Genomic DNA, 20,539 nt, shown 5'->3' with positions numbered 1-20,539 from the left:
CCAGCATAAATTAGAAGGACCATATTTCTCTGGCCTGGTGATGGGTGGAATATTGAGCATTGGTTGTATCTCTCATGCAAAATTCATGAAGAGATTGTTGGACAAGAAACTTCCCTTTTCTCATGATAGTCTCATAATTGATCTAGATTAATGGTTTTCTAACACCATTACTTTTTTTTTTTTTTTTAGTCCTAGTGCTTTGTTTCAGGGCTGTGATGAAAATTTTTGAGACTTGCTTATGTCCTAGCCATTGAAGTCTCTCCTCATAAAAAGAGAAATTAGGCTGAGACTTAGAAATGGCTTTCTGTGCATGTATTTCTGTAACTATGAGGGCAAGTGTAATTGTCACCACACAGATTGATTGTGTCCCTGTAAGAAGCATGGCCACATACTTTGTGATAAATCCTAACATTTAACAGTCCTCCAGTTCTTAAAGAAGCAGGGTTGTAGGATCATCTCCTTCACTAATTTTTCTTTTGTCTGGATTGGTTTTGGTTTTGATTTCCCCTCAGAGCAGGGTGCTAATAACACCAAGGGTGCAGATGCAAGCCATTGACTTCATATTGGACTTGGTCATCCTTGTGGCTCCTTTCCAACTCAGAATATTCTGTGTGATTTGCCTCCTTATTTCTTCATTTGGGCACTGTTTTGCTTAGAGATTCTGAGAAGTGTACATTGGTACATAATACTGCATGGTAATGACCACTTTTTATATGTTCTGTACTACTTATTTATGGACAAATGCTTTCTACATAGGGTGTTACCTTTACTTTCAACTATTCAGGTAGTACCAAAACAAGAAACCCACTGTAATAAGTTGACATTGGAAGACAGAAGATACTGACTGGACTTTGTAAGAAATGCTTCTTCATATGACCCATTTTTATTTTTCTATTCTGTCAGTTTTTTGGACTGAATGGGTGTATTTGAATTCCTTCTGTAAAAGAGGTTACACATTTCTAAATTATTCCTTCAAGAGTATTTCAAGAGTAATAATTTCAAGAGTATTCTTTCAAGAGTATTGCTTCATAGGCTTTTTTCCCCCTCCTCTTCATTATAATTTCAAGAGTAAATAAGTTGTGTAGTTAATTGTATTTCCCAAATGCAAAATCCAGTCAAAATTAAACACACCTCCATACTAATAATCATTTCCCTTTGTATGTGCTCTGTCACTGCCCTTTTTTTTAGAACAATTCCCTATTCCTTATGTGGTTGTCTTAATTTTCTGACATGCAGAGAACTCCCTGTTCCATTCTGGTGGGATCCAGTCATTATTCATATCATATAGTCTTTTCTGCCTGGACTATTGATGTTCTTTTTTTTAAAACTATATATTTTTCTTTTGATTGCATTTATCTTCCCTAGTGCCTCAATACAAAATGTAATCATACTGTGGTATGTATATCTGTTGAACACTAAACAGTATTTGTTGCTAAGAAGAGTATTCAAATGTTCTGAATGCTTCCACTTCTTGAGATGTTCGTGGAAAAGAAGATTAAAACTGAATAACTGCTTCTACAAACATGAGCATGTGGTTGTAGCAGTTCTTTTTTTCTTCCTAGCTGCTTTTCTTTCTGTAAATCAAAGCCTTCCTTCAAAGAAATATCAAGGAAGAGTGGTGTCTCTCGGCAGGGAGTCTTCATTCTGCAGGAAACAAACATTTTGTGCCTGTCCTCTGCTATTGGCTTAAATGTAATAGAAGCCTATTAAGAGTGTGCTGGAAGTTTCTGGTTTGTGACGAGCAGTCTACAGAGCCTTTTTTTGTTGAAGCCGTGTATATTAGTTGGTCAGTGTAATTGCATATAAATAGAACACAATGCTACAGTTTTTTGATTTATTATTTAACAGGTATATATATGTAACTGGGAAAGTAATTAGAGTTGTTTATGGTTAGAATTTCACTCATATACAATATCTTGTACTTATTTTTTGTTTAGGATAATTGATTGAGGAAACAAAATCCAATTATAAGTGCCAACAAGTGTTTTTATTGCTAGTATTTTTAGAGGCAAAGCTAGAAAGCAGTATTGAGGTAAATGACTGATAAGTGATAGCAATAACCAGCTAAGAATTTTTAATTTAGTAAAGGAGCAAAAGAATGGTGATCTTTTTGGTACTGTATGCAAAGGAAGGCATTGTAACCTATATTTGTGTGAGAAATTTCAAGTATAGCATGATGGTGGTCCTTCTCAGAAAGACATGTCTGTGAACTTATATAAAAATAAATTATGTTAATTCAAGGAATGACAGAATTAGTCACTCTATAGAATTTGGTGAGTTTGCACTTATTTGTGGAGAAAAATTAGAAATTGTCATCACGCATACATTATTCAGACTCTTTATGAGTCACTTAGACTGTAACCTGTAAATATTTTTGGTATGAAGTATGGAGATAAATTAGGGGTGTCTAGTGAATTCATGCCAACAGTCATTATGCAAACAAATGCCTTTCCACCTGAATGGTACAAAAATGGAATTATCAGTGTTTGAAATTACTGTTTGAGTAATTTTGATTAGTTTTTCAGTCTCTGTCTCATTACCTAGTGACTTCCAGTTACTTTGTAGTTTTCTCAAGGTGTAACAGTGTTTCTTCCTTTTTAATCAATCCACCTGTCAAACACTTTTTGATTGGAGAAGAGTGAACACTATCCTGTAATACAAGTTCCAGTACAGAAATGGCCTTTTGTGTTTGTGTTCTTTATTTTAAATTATCTGTAGTTCCTTATCTGACAGTTTGCTTTTTAAAGTGTTTATATTATAATAGTTTTAGTTATTTTATGAAATTTTTGTACTGTCACTAGGAGTTTCAGGTGCAATATATGTAAGCTAAAAAACTAAAGCATAGTATTGGAAACAGAATTGGTATGTAAGCAGGAAAATCAGCTGCAAATTTAGATTCCTTATGTTAATGACTTGTTTTTATTTTAATAAAAATGAATAAAGACTAATTAGATTAAATCTGTTTTACTGTTGCATGCTGAAGAAATTGCCTTTTTTTCCCCTAAATGCAAGTGTTGCTTAATAAGAGGATGATCATAGTAGGAAAAGTAATATCTGTATCTTGCTTGTTTTTATAACAGGGGTTCATAACAGCATTTAGCTACAGAGTGAAGTGAGTGGACAAATCTTTTAATTAACCTCCGTCATGATGCATCATGCCCTCTTCATTAAATAGATGTAACAGGGAGAAAAGCCAGTTGTTTCTAATAATTTTCTAGTGCTTTTGTGGTTTGTATACTTCAGTGTTCTGAAGGTCGGATAGAACTACCAGACCATAAAATCCAGCCAGCGAGAGATCTGGAGCTAAGAGAGCTCAAGGATTTATTAAGTGATGTGAAACTCTATTGTTTTGTGCATGTGTTACATAATTGCTGTCAGTGCAAGGCTGTTAAAATTCCCTGCTAGTAATAACACGAATACCATTTTATAGCTTCAAGAGGAGATAAAAGAAGTTTCTTAGTCAGCACTTCAACAATATCACAGCACATGTCAGTTTTATTATTCTGGGGCCTTCAGATTTGGCAGATGCTCTCCATTCTGGCTGTGGTGTGGTAATTACCATATAAATTAAGCAGTGAAATAAGCTGAGTGCAGCCTTATCCCTGCTGCCTGTAACCAGGTTGCAAGTATCACAGTGTGAAACAGGCATAATTCAGGCTGATTATATTTAGAAGGCCACGTTTTGAAATCCTGGACCTTTATCCCAGTTCGAGTCAATTTTAAAAGTAAATTGAAGCTGTTTAGTTGCTGTGCAAACAGAGGGATCATTCTTTCTCCACAAGGTACTCTCCATAATAGCATTCCAGGAATTAGTTCAATCCATCCTGGTTTGATTCATAGCCACTAATTATATTTCAGCATGCATTCTAATGCTTCAAATTATATGTGTCCCTACTTTAATGAGTTGTAACTAGTCCTTAAATGGGGAGCTTTGCACTTTTCTTTTATATCTAACAGGCTTTACTTTGGATTTTATGGGATTAAGCTACTATGGAAAATCTAGGAAAGTAAGCTGAAATTAGAGGTTTTGTTTTATTTTGTTTTGTGCTTTTTTCCCCCCCTAATACAATTAATTCTGCTCATTTGGGAAGCTTTGGAAATTGTTAAATCAATTGAGTTGAAATGCAAGTTTCTCAGATCATAGTGGTAAACCAAGTATTTTTCTCCATGTGATAAGTAGTCGCATGTGTCAAGACTGGACAAAAAAGATAAAGATGATATGGGTGACTAATGCTTTTTAAAATCAGAAAAGTTGTGTTGGAAAGTAAAAGCCTCAAAAGAAAAATAGTCTATTACGTAATTTTTTTTTCTGGTGTTGCATTACAGAAGTCAAAGCATTTTAGAGAACTGGATATGTTATGAATGGTGTAATAGGCACAAAAAAACATGGCCAGGGTTTCAGTGGGCAAGTGACAAAGCTAATGATGTAACTGCAATCTTTTGATTTAAATTTTTCTTTTAAATTCAGTGTCATGGAAAGAACAAGAGTAGAAACTTGTGCCATCAGTGTTAGGCTACAGTTAATTGTCTTTTGCTTTACTGGACTATTTTTTCTACATTAAAATGTGAATCCACAAAACTGATACATTAGAGATAACCTCTGATCTTTTAATAGGATGGAAAGTAAAATTTGCTTGCTTTCCACCTCTGAGGGATAATGTGCAAGATATTTAAGTTACTAAATTTAAAAGAAGTATCTTTGCATTCAAAAGATACTGAAATTCCTGTCTTCTCAGTTTACGAGTACTTTTGGAATAAAAACTGTTTTCCCTGTTTTGTTGATTTTCTTCAAGTACAGCAGATGGATTTCCTTTTGCATTCTTGACATGAAACCGGCAGTGTAAACAGTGAGACAAAACTGAAATAATAGGAATTTTAGTCGTTAAATATCAGAATTGTATTAAACTATTGTAGAAATAAACACTAGTGTCAGAACCAATTTCAATTCAGCTAATTTTATTATTCCTACTTCAACTCCTCTTTGGTGTAAGGTAATTCTTTTTTCTGCTCTGTTATGTTGTTTGGTTGGGATCCTTTTCCTCTTTTCCCTTGTACTTCTGTAAGCTTTTTTCAACAGCAGATTGGCTTATTTTTCTAACTGACGATTTAGATAGTTTCATGCAGCACTTCAGTTTCCTTTAGAAACAAAGGTGGTACATAAAAATAAGCTCTTATTTGAATGGCTTGATTTTGAATTACTAAGGACTCGTACTGTTAAATACTGGGGTAACCTTTCTATGAGCATATTGAATGCATTTTGATATGGTTAAAGAAGAGGCACCTCCCCTCTGCCAGGTGGATGGTACATCACATTTAATGACTTTTTCTCTTCTGAAGAATCCTATTTCTTTCTCAATTTTGTAAACCTTTTCTGAAGATAGTATTAGGTAAACCATTTAAATAAAACCCACATTTTCTGTGTATGTATCTACTCTATGCATTGTTACTAATTCTTGCTATATAATTACCTTCATTAGGGCTCTTCTGTTTGCATTTTCTTAAAAGATTACATCAATTAAGACCTGCCATAATCCCACAAACTTTAGAGAAGTCACAGAGTAGTATGACTGCTGTAGAGATCTGGTTGGGCAGAATAATTTTAATATTGAATGCTGAAGTTTTGATACTCAGACCTTTCAGTAAATGCTTCATTTGGTAAGACCTTCATGGGAGTATTTTCTGTGCTTGACAGATATGATCTGAGAACACAGGTAACAGTGGATAAAAACAGTAATTGGTGCTGAGAATATGGGAAGGAAAGAGCTTGGTTAATCAGTAGAGATGTGTTACAGTTAAAGTTTGATAAACTGCTGAGCTTGCTTCATAAGCAAATACATACAACAAAACAATTCCAAGCTACTAATTATATTATACTACATGACTTCTTATCTGGATTTTTGCCAGGTAGAAAATGATTAGGCCAAATCTTACTTGTACTTTCACAGTTGACCTCCCAGTAATCCCACAGAGGAGGAAAAAAACCCAAAAAACAAACCCAAAACTCAACCAAAACCCATGGGAAGTAATATTTTGTGGGGGGAAATGTGCTTAAGTGTTGTCCAACTTCATATTTCTTCTTGGATTGGAGCAATGGAATTCTACTTCTATCCATTGCTCCCATTCATTCACAACTTTACCTATTCCGTTACAAAAAAATAGTTTCAAATAAAAGTGAAATGCTTCTTTTATGTAGGTATCTAAGACATTTGTAGAACCTGTTACAGTAACTCCACATACTGGATTATGTGTTTGGATGGAGCTCTTGACTCTCTAGCTTTTCCTTCTCTACTGTCTCTCAGGCTTCCTGTTTGTATTCTGTTTGCTATTATTTGTAGTGTTTTCCTTTGAGTTTCATGGACTAACCATGTTAAGCAGGGCAATATAGATCACAGCTGTTTCTCTTATGCTTAGCTAGTTTTGAATGCAGAGTTTACTTTTATAAATTCCATTGAGCAGGCAGGTAACAGAAAACAAAATACACTGTGAGAACAACATATTTTAATGTGCAATTTTAATTCTGATTTATAATTTTCTCTCATTTTGGTTTTGGAACACAGCATGCAGCAAATGCTTTCTAATTCAATTTGTTCTTAATCTTCTTAATTTAAAACAATTTCTGTGGTTTACCACACAATTATGTATTTGAAACTATAAACTGCCAGGTGATGTGCAGATTTGCTAACTACAAATAAATATAAAGTTTAGGTAAGGTTAAATTAAGTAGTGTTGGTATGTAGTTTTAGTACAGGATACCAGAATCTCTTGCAGAAATATTTTTTATGTTCTGGTGAAAGCTAGAGACAGCAGTCAAGTTATCTTAATTAATCTCCATGTATCATTAAGCCTTACTAGGTTGGTTTTTTTCACTAAAAGGGAAAAATTGCTGCCTGAAAAAGCCTACGCTCTTCTTCTAAAGGTGTCCAAATGTGATGTAGAAAAAGGAAACAAACTAAACAGGGTACAGTTGGGAATGACTTTCAGCTCTTTGATTCAATAGAACTGCTAATGTCCTTAACAGAAGTTTGAGAAGCGTGTAAAAGCTAATAAAATAATATAAGAACAATATAATGTGCAAGACTGAAAATCCTGTCTGTGAGGGATTTATGGTATAGCAAGCTAAATTTTGAATTTAGTGATTTTAACAATCTGTCTGGCTTGAACTAGCTAAGCATTCTCTGTAGGAGAACATTTAAAGTACAGTCTAATTAATCATTAATACGGTTTAGTGAAATGAATGCCCCCTGCAATGAGTTTGCTCTATCTGCATAACAGCCAGTTTCAGCCACGGCTGAAAATTGCAAATGCTTTCTGCTCTGAAGAAAAGCATTCAGTTTTTGGATACTTGTTATTGCAAGGAAATACAAGGAAATAAAATAAAGGTACGCTAGATTTGAAGTGAAATTGTATGAATGTGCTCGAAATCATTCTTGTATAGCTGCCTAGTTCAAAATGCCTGAAGACAATTAACGTGTATTTCAGCTTCATGGGCTATTAAGTGTTACTTTGACCCCAAAAAATGCAGTCTTCAAATAATTACACAATAATTTTAAAAATGCTCTGTTTTTGTTAGTTATAACATCATAATTTTGGAAGCTGGTGGAAACTTTCAGCCTTTTGAGTTTCTTTTTGTTAAGAAAGGGGAACTCTGCCCAAAATACTGTGTGCTGCCAGATTCTTCACAGATTGCCTGCATACAAGGTTTTAACTGTAGGTGCAGTTAGGCAGGTGTCAGATAAATTCAGAGAGGGAGATTACTTGTTTAAGTTAATTTATAAGTCCAATATTAATTTTTTTGTCTAGGTAACTAAGATTTTTTCCCCAGAATAATCTGCTAATTCATATTCTATTCGATCACTGCATCTCTGTCAGATAAGATACATGTAAGAACTTAAATCATTGCAAGACCAGTCACTTTAGAAACTCTTGATGTTATATAAACAAGTGTACACTACAAGAAAGGCTGCATTCAACTAAATGAAATCCACTTAGTCCTGCATGTGCATTCAAGTGCTCTCTGTGAATGCTGTTTTTACTTGGGTGTCAGCTTGCTTCAAACATATTTAAAATAGCCCCTCATGCAGTTTCTTAGATTGTACTTGAAATGTTTAAGGAGTCTGCTGAAGTCTTAAGTCAGTTCAAGGTTCTAAGCTAAAGCTAGTCATAATCTATGCTCGTGATTGCCATTAGTAAAATTGAAAAGTCTGTTAGACTGGTTTTTACTAGTTTACCTTCTGAAAAACTAGAAAGTAGACAGACGTCCTTTCATTTTGAGCAGAATACTGTTATTCTGTATTTTGAGTACAGGATGAGTATAATAGCTTGGATAAAATAAGAAGTCTTTCATTCTCAGGCCCGTCTAGTTTCAAGGAATGTCATTTATGTGGTAATTTCTTTCAGCATTTATTTCCTGTCCTAAATCTTGAATGAATCAAATGGAATATATTACCTGTGGCATAGATTTTCAAGTAGTATCATCTTGACTGTCTCTTTGCAAGGAGGAAGAATAGCCTTATACTGTGCTGCTTCTTAGGTTTTTGTACAACTCTGTAAATTAGTTATTCAGAATTATTGCTTCTTTTGAACATTTTATTTATATGTGAATATACATGCATGGTAGTCTTTACAGGTAAACTAGGCAATTGTTTAATGAGCCATAACATTTATGGCTTTTGGAACAGAGTTTATCACAAATGTTCAAGAGCTGTATTCTTTGTTATGTTTTTGTAATGTGACAGAGAAAGAGCAGAACACCTATTTAAAGAAGAACAGTTGAAAGGGAATTCATTTTCTTTAACACATTACTCTTCTTCCTCTTTGTAGATATTTGTGTTTTAGCACAGTAACCTTAACAAAGAATTCTGGAATAGGAAACTGGTGATAATAGAAACCGTGGTCTTGTATCTCAGACTTCTGTTGTGTTGATAGTGTACAAGTTGTTCAAAACATTTATCTAAACATCACAAATATTCTCACTTAACCTAGTGACATAGTTTTGAAATAAATGGAAATAATTTTTTTTAAATTGTTTTTCTGCCACATATAGTATGGTTTTGGCTAAGAAGGTTTACACAGAATCATTTAGTTAAAAAAAGATGTTTAATGTCATTGAGTCCAATCCAGCACTGCCAAGTCCACCTCTAAGCTATGTCCCTGAAGCGCCACACCTACACATATTTAAATACCTCCAGGGGTGATGACTCAACCACTTCCCTGGGCAGCCTGCTCCAATGCCTGACCACCCTTTCAGTGAAGAAATATCCAATCTAATCCTCCTGTGGTGTAACTTGAGGCCATATCCTCTGTCCTGTTACTTGTTAAGTGGCAGAATGCCCATCTGCCTGCAATCTTCTTGTGGGCAGTTGTAGGGAGCAATGAAGTCCCCCCTGAGCCTCCTCTCCTCCAGGCTAAACGAGCCCAGCTCCCCCAGCAGCTCCAGCAGGACTTGTGCTCCAGATCCTTCTCCCTCTTCATTGTTGTTCTTTGATTCTGAATTACTTTTTTTAACTAGTAAAGTTATCAATAAAATAAAATACTGTGGTAAGTCAAAAGTGTATTTAGTGTTTGCACATTAGTAATATGTAAGTTGTGCAAAGCAGTAAGAAAAAGGAACTAGGTATTCAAAATATAATACTTAGGCTGAGAGACAGACCATAATGACTGATATCTTTAGCTCAGAACCTGTTTTGTATATTTTCATTTTTTCAGAATTAAAACTTAGATTTCTGGGTTTGTTGGAAAAAGTGAATATTGGTCAAAGAACTGTTAAAACTATTACTATAGAGACAATGCTAGAGATAGTTTTCATCTCAAGTTACTGTGTTTATTTTTCCATTCTGACAGATTTATCAGGACTGTTCGTATAAGAAATGAAATAGTAGGAAATGTCTTAGGCTTATTTTCTGTGAAAGCGGAATGTATACACATAACAAATGTGTTACTCTTACATTACAGTTTATAATAGCAGTGTGATAGTTTGGCTTAGGGTGTCCAAAATGTCAGTAGCTTATCACTAACTTTTGGCATCCTTTAATAATGATTATGCTTTATTGGCATATACCTGCACAACTATCTTTAATAAAATGGGAAACCTTGCTATGAGTGGGGTTTTGTTAGTGTGACAAGTAGACTAAACAGTAAAGGTGATTAAGTGTCAAGAATTCATATTGGATTTCAAAGTCTCTTATTTCAGCCATGCTATTGAGTTCTCTTCCATACCGTACATGAAAGACATATAATAACATTGCTAGACATAACCATCTCCTCACTTTTGGTTTCAATTGTTTTCCCTCTCCTGAACATAATAGTTCTGTTTAAAAGATGAAGTCAGTATTTGTGTATTTAGATGCTTCTATGGTGGTGAAGTTTCATAGATGTTTTAATTATATACTTGAATTTACTGTCAAGGGGTAAATTCAGTGGCTTTGTCATAATTATGTGTACATGCTTAAGGGTGTTGAAGTACGAAGAGTCTACTTATTTAATATTTTATGATTTTTTCAATCTGTCTTCACTACTTAAATTCATATTATAAATGTCTGATCCTGCAAATCCATGCTTGTAATGTGAATTAAAAGAACTATCTATAATTTTTGTTAGGTTTTTATGAATTTTTTTTGGAGTTTATTTAGGATGACACCTGTAATTTGCATTACTGGAAATTATGGAAGTGGCAGAAAAGTAACATAGCTCATTATTCTGGCCTATGCCTATGAGATGTCTAGACCATTTCAGAGATTTCATAACATAGCAAAAATGCATGTTTTTAGGATAAAAGTGCAATTTTCTGTTAAGTGGAATGCTTTTTTGCATTTTCTTTATGGCAATAACAACTATGAACCTCCTTCAGCTACACTAAAATGGGCAGAAATATTATGGTAGTCCTATCTGTGAAGTTTGACTTCTATGTGATTTTTAAATTATTGCTAGATGAGGTTTGTACATGGGTATTCAGTTGTGCATGCTTGCTTAGGTGCTGTGTTGCCAAGTCGGGCCATAGAAAGCAGGGCTAAATTTTCAAAACACTGTGGCATCAGTAAACTCTGCATAGTGCACATAGGCTGTGTGCAGAGTCATTTTCTCATGCAAATGATTCCCTGCATATCTACTTGCTGCTTTTACCATAGTAACGTGGAGATTTGCTTTCACAATAGCAAAGTGCCCATTATGTGCACATAATAAATTAGATGCATAACTCTAATCATGTGAAAAGAGTTTTTTGCATGACCAGATGAGACATTGCAAGGTAGCTATTTTGCCTTGAGATGGCTGGCTGTGAAAAGAGCCAATGAAAAAAAGGACAGATATTCCTTTCTTCCATCTTGGTAGTTGTCTCTTATATTTAATCATTTTGTAGAATTGGTTTTAAAAACTTTGCTTTGTCTCTTTACTGGTTAGGAAATATTAATCTTCTAATTTGTAAATCATATCATTGTTTAAGCAATAGTTCATATGCATGAATTTTGCATAAAGGATAAAACTTTTTTGCTATGTTGTGTGCTTTGGCTTGATGTGGTTTCTACCTACACTTTTTAAGTGCACTATTACTGATCTACTTAAAGACCAACTATTTTCTGCTTTTATGGGAAACAGACGGAATGTCTGGAATTCCACTTACAAAAAGGAATCTGTATCCTGCTGAGTAATAGCAAGACGGTTGTCTTTTTTTCCTAGCTGCAGATATAAAATTCAATACCCAAAGGCATGCAAAATATTGAAAGTGATTTATGGTTAAGATTTAATATTGTTCCTTAAATTACATAGCTATAAGGAGTATATCTGGCTGCAGGATTAATTTCAAGAGATGTAGCTTAATGTTTTATTGGAGAAATATATTTCTTAAAGGAAAAATAAAAGTAATAGATTTAAGTGTTTCAATTGTTCATATTATTTGTACTTTTTATTTCATGTATTTGTTGCTGTTTGTAAGCATTTGTTACATGCATGTGTACTTCCTATAACTTTACCAAGTTTAAATACACAGAGCAACTAAAATTCAATGCATCATTGAATGTGTTTTACTTACTTTGATGACAGCAGAAACAGGAGGTGTTCAGAAACTTGAAAGATATAGCTTTATATATTATTAAGAAATTTAAATACATTATTCTTAAGACTTAAATATCATCCACTTCTGACAACAGCAATGAACCAAAATGTTGCTTCAATTCCATCAATAACTGTAATACAGATAAGCAGTGCAAGTATATTCTTCTTTTATGGGCTGGACATGTATCATTATTTTAAGAAGATGATAATTTGCATTTGCCCAGAAAAGTTCCTGACATTTCTTTCATTGCTAACATTTTGTAATTATTTTCTAGTTATCAGCCTTTTTTCTGAGGAAAAGTATTGTAATAAGATGAAGACATGAGAAGTAATAAATGTGAAGAACCTCAAGCCATTACTCAGTTTGAAGCAGATATGTGGGGATAAAATAGCAATTACCCTCTTTCTTTACTTGTGTGGATTTTGAATAATGCAAACTATGTGACTGCATTCCTCAGATTTGAAGATTTTAGCAAATCATTGTTATTTTTATAATAAATTAACTCTTAATTTTCTTCTTCAATAAAATACTAAAATACTTGGGTTAGCAGGTGAAGAAATGTCACCAGTTTCTATCTTAAAAAGATTGAATTGAACATCATTTTTATGCTAACGGAAATCCAATTTTAAATTTGAAGTCCTAGATAACAACTTTTGAGCACTTGTTTGTGGCAAACAGAGGCAAAAAAAAAAAAAGACTGGCAAGTTGTGTTGTTGACCACTCTTCAGAAGTGCACCATGTAAACATATAACTCATAAAGGTATTTTTTAAAATTTAGAATGAAACTGTCAAAAGCAACTTAGAATTTGGATAAGAACAAAAATCTTCACTCTCATTTTTTCTGCAACCCTCTGGTTGTTGAAATCACAGTGCTAATCTGTATGGACATCTAGTAATTGGAAAAATTCCACATGTCTAGGAAATAGAATGAACAGCTCCTTTTTTTTCATGTTGGGAGAACTAATTGTTACAAACATCCAGAGTAGAAGTGTGGGAGAGAAATATTTAAGTTGTGCCAGTTGTATGTTTGAAGTGAAACACTTCATGCCTCTGAAGAAGTAGCAGTGAGATGTATGCACTGTTTCAAAGGGGGAAATAGAATTTTGGGGGCTAGAGATTTTTTGGTGTAATCACAGGACTCATGCTGAAGTAATTTGAATTCAGTCTCCTAATTAGGTTTCATAAATCTCATTTTATAGGGTTAAAATACTAGGTTTCTTCACCTGTTTTTTGTGTAATTGATAGTGATAGTTCTGTTGATGAGTCATCAAGACCGCTATATACAGTTCAGAACGTAGGTGCCTGACTTTTTACCAGTTTGCCTCCTTTTTCTAGTTTGATTTATCCTCTTTTGATTGTTTCCATAGATTTTGAGGTTTGGCTTTTTAGACTATTTCAAGGAAGTAAGTTTATTTTAGTATTTTATTTCTGCCTTTGAACAATGAGTATATTACCATGTCCATAAATTGTGATCAGTATATTAATGTGCTTTAATTCCAGAAAGAGGAGTACTTCGCAGGTTCCCTTAAATAAAGGACAAGACTTTTGGAGAGAATGCTGTGGTACTGGGGGGGAAAAAACTGCAAACAGTCCACCACATTTTCCTTTGACAAGTTCTCTGTGACTGAGGACACACTCTTACTGAACATTTTAGAAGTCATTCTAGGTGTGAAATGTCTATGAGGATGTTGTGATGGGAACTCATCCAAGAAACAATGTGCCATAAATGAAGAAATAACATACTACTGTCTCTGCTTATAAAATATAACTTTATCATATTAAAAGCATTGTAATACTAGCCAGAGTAAAGGGAATACGAATACACCTCCATCCACTTGTCATGTTATTTCTTATTCTATGTAGAGCACACCAGTAATGAGAGGCTCAAAGCATTTATTTGGAGGAGATGAACTGTTAAGGGAACATTCAGCATTCATACTGTTTTCTGAAAATCTGGATTTTGCTGTTTGTTTTTAGCATGAGTTGCCTTTTTAGTGCAAGGTGGTTTTGTGTGTGCTTTTTTCCCCTAGATGATTTCAGGTGGTAATGTAGCAGGGCAGTTGATATGATGTTTGGAAGTGTGGCTGATTTGTTGCTGTTGATAGAATTTTGAGGCAAATCAACTGTTTTGATGAAGCAGAAAATTGTCTTTTTTGCTCGGTTCTTGTTTCTCAAATTTTGGTTGTGTTGTATTTCTCGCATCTACTTTTGTTTGCCTTTTCTGGTATCATAGTCCTTTTCTCTCCCTTTCTTTCTCTGCTTTCCCCATAATAGAGATGGCCCCTTTTGGGCTGTTATTGAACCACTATGATCACTGCAACTCTCTCATCCCTTCATTTCTTACAAAATCTTTCTGTCATTAGTGCTGTCTCATGCTTTGTGTTTTCTCCTTTAGTTTATGTAGCTTCCTTCTTTGACCCCTGTGTGTTCCTTCTGTTTTGTATCTCCTGCAAGAAATTTCTGATTTTTAGTCACTGTAGAAACTACCCTTTGTCAAGAAAACAGAGAGGGGAGTATAAGAATCTCTTTTAAGATCTTTTTCTCCTTTTCTTGAAGAGAAGAAGGTAGAATGGGAAATTCTTTTCTGTACTCTCAGTACCTTTTTGGAAGCACTTCTCTCCCCTACTAGGGAAAGTGTGTAAGGCTTTTAAATTCAGGAAGCTTCTGGTTGCTGTAAGTAAGACTGGATTCAAAACCAGGTAGCAGAGACAATGTCTATTAACAGTGCTGTGTTGAATTCTACATCACAATGCCTACCCTGATGAGATTCTTTTCTTCATACTGAAATAAGAATTTAAATAGTGCACAGTGGATCACTGAAAAATGCTTTAAGAAATATAAAAAAAAAAAAGTATAGCTATTGTTTTGGTTTCTTTGTCTGTTTCTTTGTTGTCTAAATTCAAACTGTTTTTAATCCTTCAACCCCTGTTGTTTCTTGCATTATTGCTCTGAATGCACCATACATTGTTATTTCTGCCCAAGTTCCCTTCAATGAGACAGGGTTGATCCATTGTCCCTTCTAACCTCATATTGTGGGGAAGTGTTGAGAGTGTGAACTACAGAGATATATTTTGGGGTATTTGGAGTACCACTATGATTATTAATATAGCTGTATTTTTTCTTGTTCTCTTCAGTCTTTATTGCCATGAGCATGTAATTGGGTACTGAATTTGGTATTTGTCCTGAATGCTCGCCTCTCTAGAATATGTGACTCCAGGGGAGGAAAATTCTTCTACTGTGACATCAATTAATGGTATTGTGTTGTATAGTAGGCATGAATGGCAGAAACCCAGCCAGTCAGAGGAGGCTTGTAACTTCAGGTTCTTTTGTTGAAATATTCAGAGTTGGTTTAAGCTGAATTAGTGCATAAAGCTTTGATTAGTGCATAAAATCCCATCACTCTGAAAAATTTAAACACACTTTAGCTACTGACTGAAGATGGGAGGGGATATGGATGATTTATTGAGATTTTACTTAGTCATGAGATTCATAGCTTGGATAATGATTTCCATAGAATAGGATGAAAATAGGAGGCATTATTTATATAGGTGTTTATAAAGTACAGTGTTCTTGTTCAAGTTTGAAAGTGATACCAGACTGGGGAAGGGCAGAGAGGGTGATGCAACTCTCAGCTCAGTACACTTTAGAGCAGGGCTGATGTCCAGAGAAACTTCAGCAAGCTGGAGGAATGGGCCAACAAAAACTTCATGAAATTCAGCAAGGGTAAAAGTAAAGCCCTTCACCTGGGAAAGAGGAACTGCCAACTACAGTTCTGGGGACCTAGAGGCTGGAAAGCACTTCTGCTGGAAAGTGCCTGGGGTTCCTGGTGGATGGGGGGCTCTAGCTGCATGGGAACCAGCAATGTGCCTTGGCAGCAGAGCAGGCTAACAGCATCTTGGACAGTATTTACAGGAGCAGAGGCTCCATATGATTACTTATAGTCTATTGTTTAATATTTATCCTAATTCCCTATCATGTTTTTGTATTTGTAAGCAATGAGCCCATTGTCTTCTACTATTTCTGTTACTGTCCTTTTTACAGATTTTCACTTCTTCAACTTTGGGAAAATTTCCTTTCTTTTTGAGGGCAAACTTGTATATATGTGAAATGTCTTCCTTCATCTCAGCATGTTGACTGGAAGCTGGGAATTCTTCACATGAAATTATTGCCATTCTCACAGAAATAGTTCCTGTTATTCTAAATGCCTATATCTTAAATGAAGGGGGAAATATGTTTACATTATGTTAGTCCATTATGGTGGACATTTTGTGTTTTGAAAAGAAAAACCTTCAAGTTTGGATGCTTGTCCATCTCTTAATAAGTAGCTGCTGCGGAATTCTGCAAGGTTCTGCCGCCAGTGCTTTTTATAATCATGAAGGATTGTGCAGGTATTTAAAATCTGTAGTGGCTATTCTCCGATTTTAATCAACTCCTACTTTAAATAAAGTCAAATCAAACTTGCTAGTTGCCCAGTTAGTGAGTATCAGCCTGGAGCATTATGAAGGTAGAAACATATCTAACAAATGGGAGCCAAGTTATACAGGACTGGCTTTCCTCACATAACTGAATTCATATGTTTATCAGCGTGTTTTAAATATAAAGATTTACCCCCTACTTTCAATTTTTAAATAGTGATAAGCCCTACTGACATCTGTCTTGCTTAGGCTTAATGCCTGGCACTTCTAAATCACTTTTATTGTCACTTACAGCATTTAAGAAAAAATCCAAACCAACCAGTAAATGTAACCCTGCACAGATGTTAGCAGGTTTATAGCCAGTTGTTTTAATATAGCACAGTAACAGCTTTGTTGCAGGAAATGTGAGCAAATATCTCTTTCAGCAGAAAATATGGGAAGAATTTAAAGAGAGAGACTATTTGGGCACTTCAGGTGCTAAAAGTAAAACCTATATGCTTGAAGTGCTGAGGGATCTCTCTGGAGCAGTTATTAAACACCCCAGTTTTAGATCTAATTCCTGTTGAGGCTGGTTGTGCCATAGAATCCCCATATGTCTGTAGGACAGGGGGAAAATAGGGCTTTTTATTCAAAAAACCAACTGAGTTGTAAAATTGAAGTTAATCAGATCTCTCTTGTACAAATTCTGAGTGGAATCAGGTTCTGCTTTTATAGCATGCAAGATTGCTGCGCAGCAAGGCTGTGGAGCAGGTCATATTGAGTGTGGTCACACAGCACGTGCAGGACAGCAAGGGATCAGACCCAGCCAGAAGGGGTTTAGGAAAGCCAGATTCTGCCTGATCAGCCTCATCTCCTTTTGTGACCAGGTGACCCCCGTGGTGGATGAGGGAAAGGCTGTGGATGCAGCCTGTCTGACTTCAGTAAAGCCTTTGACACTGGCTCCCATGGCCTTCTCCTGGAAAAGCTGGCAGCCCACATCTTGGACAGGAGCACTCTTTGCTGGGTTCGGAACTGGCTGGATAGTCAGGCCCAGAGAGAGTGGTGCTGAGTGCTGCTGCCTCCCATTGCAGCCAGCCACCAGCAGTGCACCCTCATGATCAGTGTTGGGCTGAGACCTGTTTAATATCTTTATTGATGATCTGGGTGGGGGGATTGAGTCTACTATTAGCAAATATGCAGATAACACCAAGCTGAATTAAAGTATTGATCTGTTGGAGGGGTAGCAGTTCTCTGTGGAGGACCAGATGGGCTGAGACCAACAGCATGAGGTTCAACAAAACCAAGTGCCAGGTCCTGCAATAACCCATGCAGTGTTGCAGGCTGGGGGAAGAGTGGCTGGAAGGCTGCCCAGTGGAAAGGAATCTGGAGATGTTGGTCAACAGCTGGCTGAACATAATCCAGGATGTGCCCAGGTGGCCAAGAAGGCCAGCAGCACTCTGGCCTGTGTCAAAAATAGTGTAGCCAGCAGGAGCAGGGAAATGATTCTCCCACTTTACTCAGCACTGGTGAGGGCACACCTTGAGGGCTGTGTCCAGTTCTGGGCCCTCTAGTTCAGAAGGGCCATTGGGATGCTGGAGTGTATCTGAGGAAGGACAGCAAAGAGATGGGGTACTATAAATGGGGTATAGCCTTTTCCAGGTCAGGCCAAAGAATCAGAAGAGAAAAGCATGCACATCAAAAATTTAGGGGAATCTTGAGTCATTGAATGAATTATTAAGGTCTGAAGGGAAAATTAGATGACCTCAAAATGAGCAGATCAGCACAGAAGATCAATAAATGTTTTCAGACTTTTGTAAGCAGTTAACAAAACAATCTAGGATTAGGTGGTATGACAAAATGTTTAATTACCCAGATATCCTTTGAGAAAGGTATAATAGAGTAAGTTTAACAAGCATTCACTGGTGACTTTTTTCCTTTTAGCAATGTCACAGTGTTTTGGTTTTTCTTTCTTTAGAAGGAAAATGAAAGCAACTTGCTGGAAAGTTTCTATAGATGTAGTTTTAAATAGTGAGAAACCAGCTAAAAATGGCTAAGTGAAAGGCAACTTGATTGATGTGACAGTGCCATGATGGTACTCACAATGTTTAGTGAAGAAAACAAAATAGAAAAAGTGGATGTCAAGAAGCAGACTCTGAGAACTAATAGGACTAAACTTCTCAAGGTTGAAAGGAAAGCTTTTTAAAAAACAACAAACCTCCCACCCCCCCTAACTTTCAAACTCATTTTAAAAGTGAAAGGTCAGAAGTGAAGGTAATCCAGTTGCAAAAGAGGCTTGGAACTAATTTTTTTTATTTTAAATACACTAAGAGAGTATATGAAAAGGGAAAATGATCTTGCATTCATAAGGTAATATGGATAAATATAAAAGAAAAATATCAGGTTAGAGAGAGAATTTCATAAAGGCTAAGACTCATAGGCTCTGAAATCAGCAAAGTATGTCAAAGAAAGAAACATTGTATGTTAGAAAATCCTACTAAAAGTGGGACCAAACATGTTTTAAGTCATGCTAGGGACAAAATTTTAATTTTAAAATTTTTTTTACATCACGCCTTGCTAAAAAAATTGTATACAAGTGTAAACCTTATTATTTCTAATATCAGTGAGTCACCATTTCTATCCAGAGGGAAAAATCCCCCCAAAAGTAAGATAGATTCTCTGTGCAGACTGATTGTTTTCAAATTATCTGGTTGATGATCAGACTTAAATTACTGCAAGATGAAATCTCAGAAATACTCTTAACCAAAATTAAAAATGGCCCAAGAGTGGTTATTGAAGATTGCAAATGGGAAAAAAGCACTTATTTTTTAAAAATAAGGAAAAATAATGAGAATGAAGCAGCAAACAGATTTCTCAAGAAAAACAGTTTCACAAAAAAGGACTTTTTCCTATGCCAGTATGGCTTTAGATAGAAGCAGTAGATTGAAGTTGGGTTCAAATCAATTTATATGTGCAGGCTAGAAACATTAAATGTTCATTGTGGAAAAGTCAGTGAAACTTGACTGTGACAGGATTTCTCTTTGGCTCAGTTTTATTTTGAATTTTTATATGACCTGGAAATTGAAATTAACAGTATGCTTATTAATTTTTTGGTAGCATGCAGTTGACAGATATGTCAGTATCTTTAAAAAAATGAGTAATGTATAAAAATGGTCCAAAAATAGTTAGGATGCAGTTCATCAAGGTGCTGTGGTTAGAAATAACAGCACAAATACAAAGGACAATACCTGTTTAGGTGGAAGGTTTCTAAGGTTTATGGCAGATCCTGAACTGCCTGAGTCATGTGGCATGATGAACCATCATACTGCAATGTACAAAGAAGATATATTTCTGTTCTGTGCTGGTTTGTTAGATCTCAGTTAGAATCCCATATTCTGTTATGCAAACCTTAGTGAAAGAGCAGTAGACTGTTGGGTGAGAGAGTGAAGGAGATCATCAGCCATGTCTAGATGCCTAGATCACTGACCTAGAAAACAACTACACCAATAGGGAAAGACCTGGGGTGAGTTGGAATGGAGAGAAGTCTTGGGAGGATGTGATAGCAGTATTCATGTATGCACTTCTGCAAAGTGGAATGAATGGAATAGTTTCTGTCGTGAAAAGTCAAAAGCAAAATTGTGCTTCATTTGAAGAACAACAACAACCAAAAAAAAAAAACCAAATCAAAAAAAAACAACCAAAACACCCAAAACCCAGATGAGCTATTAAGAAAACAATAAATAGCTTGGTATTTTAAGTAACCTACATCCACTAGGGGTGTGAAAACAGATTAGACAAAAGCTGAATTGGAAATGGCATGAGGATAATTAAATATTTCTAAAGGACTTGGAATAGGAGATTTTTCATAGCCTTTTCTAGGTAATTTTTCATGTTTCTTTTCAAAATGTCTAATTTTTTATATAGCCAAGAAGAGATGTCACAGAATTTGATGGAAGAGCTAAATGCAGTGACAGACAGCAGTAATAGGGAAACTGCAGTCCTCAAAAGAATTAGTTATTGCAGGGCCTAGAGTGGATATGTTGAGTAAGACATTATGGGGAAGGTGCAGTTTTCCTAGATTATCTGTACCTGTGAAATGCTG

General features: G+C 35.5%; 1 protein-coding gene across 16 annotated transcripts in view; it reads left to right on the top strand.

Moving 5' to 3' along the window:
- Positions 1–20,539, top strand: part of FSIP1 (fibrous sheath interacting protein 1) — a 69,915-nt gene that overhangs the window by 26,310 nt on the left and 23,066 nt on the right. Inside the window, exons 13-14 of one of the 16 annotated variants that reach the window (XM_064424198.1) lie at positions 3,081–3,112; positions 3,219–3,420. The exons of the other annotated variants lie outside the window; for them this stretch is intronic. Coding sequence (XP_064280268.1) covers positions 3,081–3,112; positions 3,219–3,405 — 219 coding nt within the window. The 3' untranslated portion in view covers positions 3,406–3,420. Of the gene's footprint in view, positions 1–3,080; positions 3,113–3,218; positions 3,421–20,539 lie in introns of those variants that run through there. 16 annotated transcript variants of the gene reach the window in all.

This window comes from Passer domesticus, chromosome 6 (genome assembly GCF_036417665.1).
Source record: "Passer domesticus isolate bPasDom1 chromosome 6, bPasDom1.hap1, whole genome shotgun sequence".
Lineage (NCBI taxonomy): Eukaryota > Metazoa > Chordata > Aves > Passeriformes > Passeridae > Passer > Passer domesticus.
The sequence above is the reverse complement of the archived record's forward strand: the minus strand, read 5'-3'. Positions and strand labels throughout refer to the sequence as shown.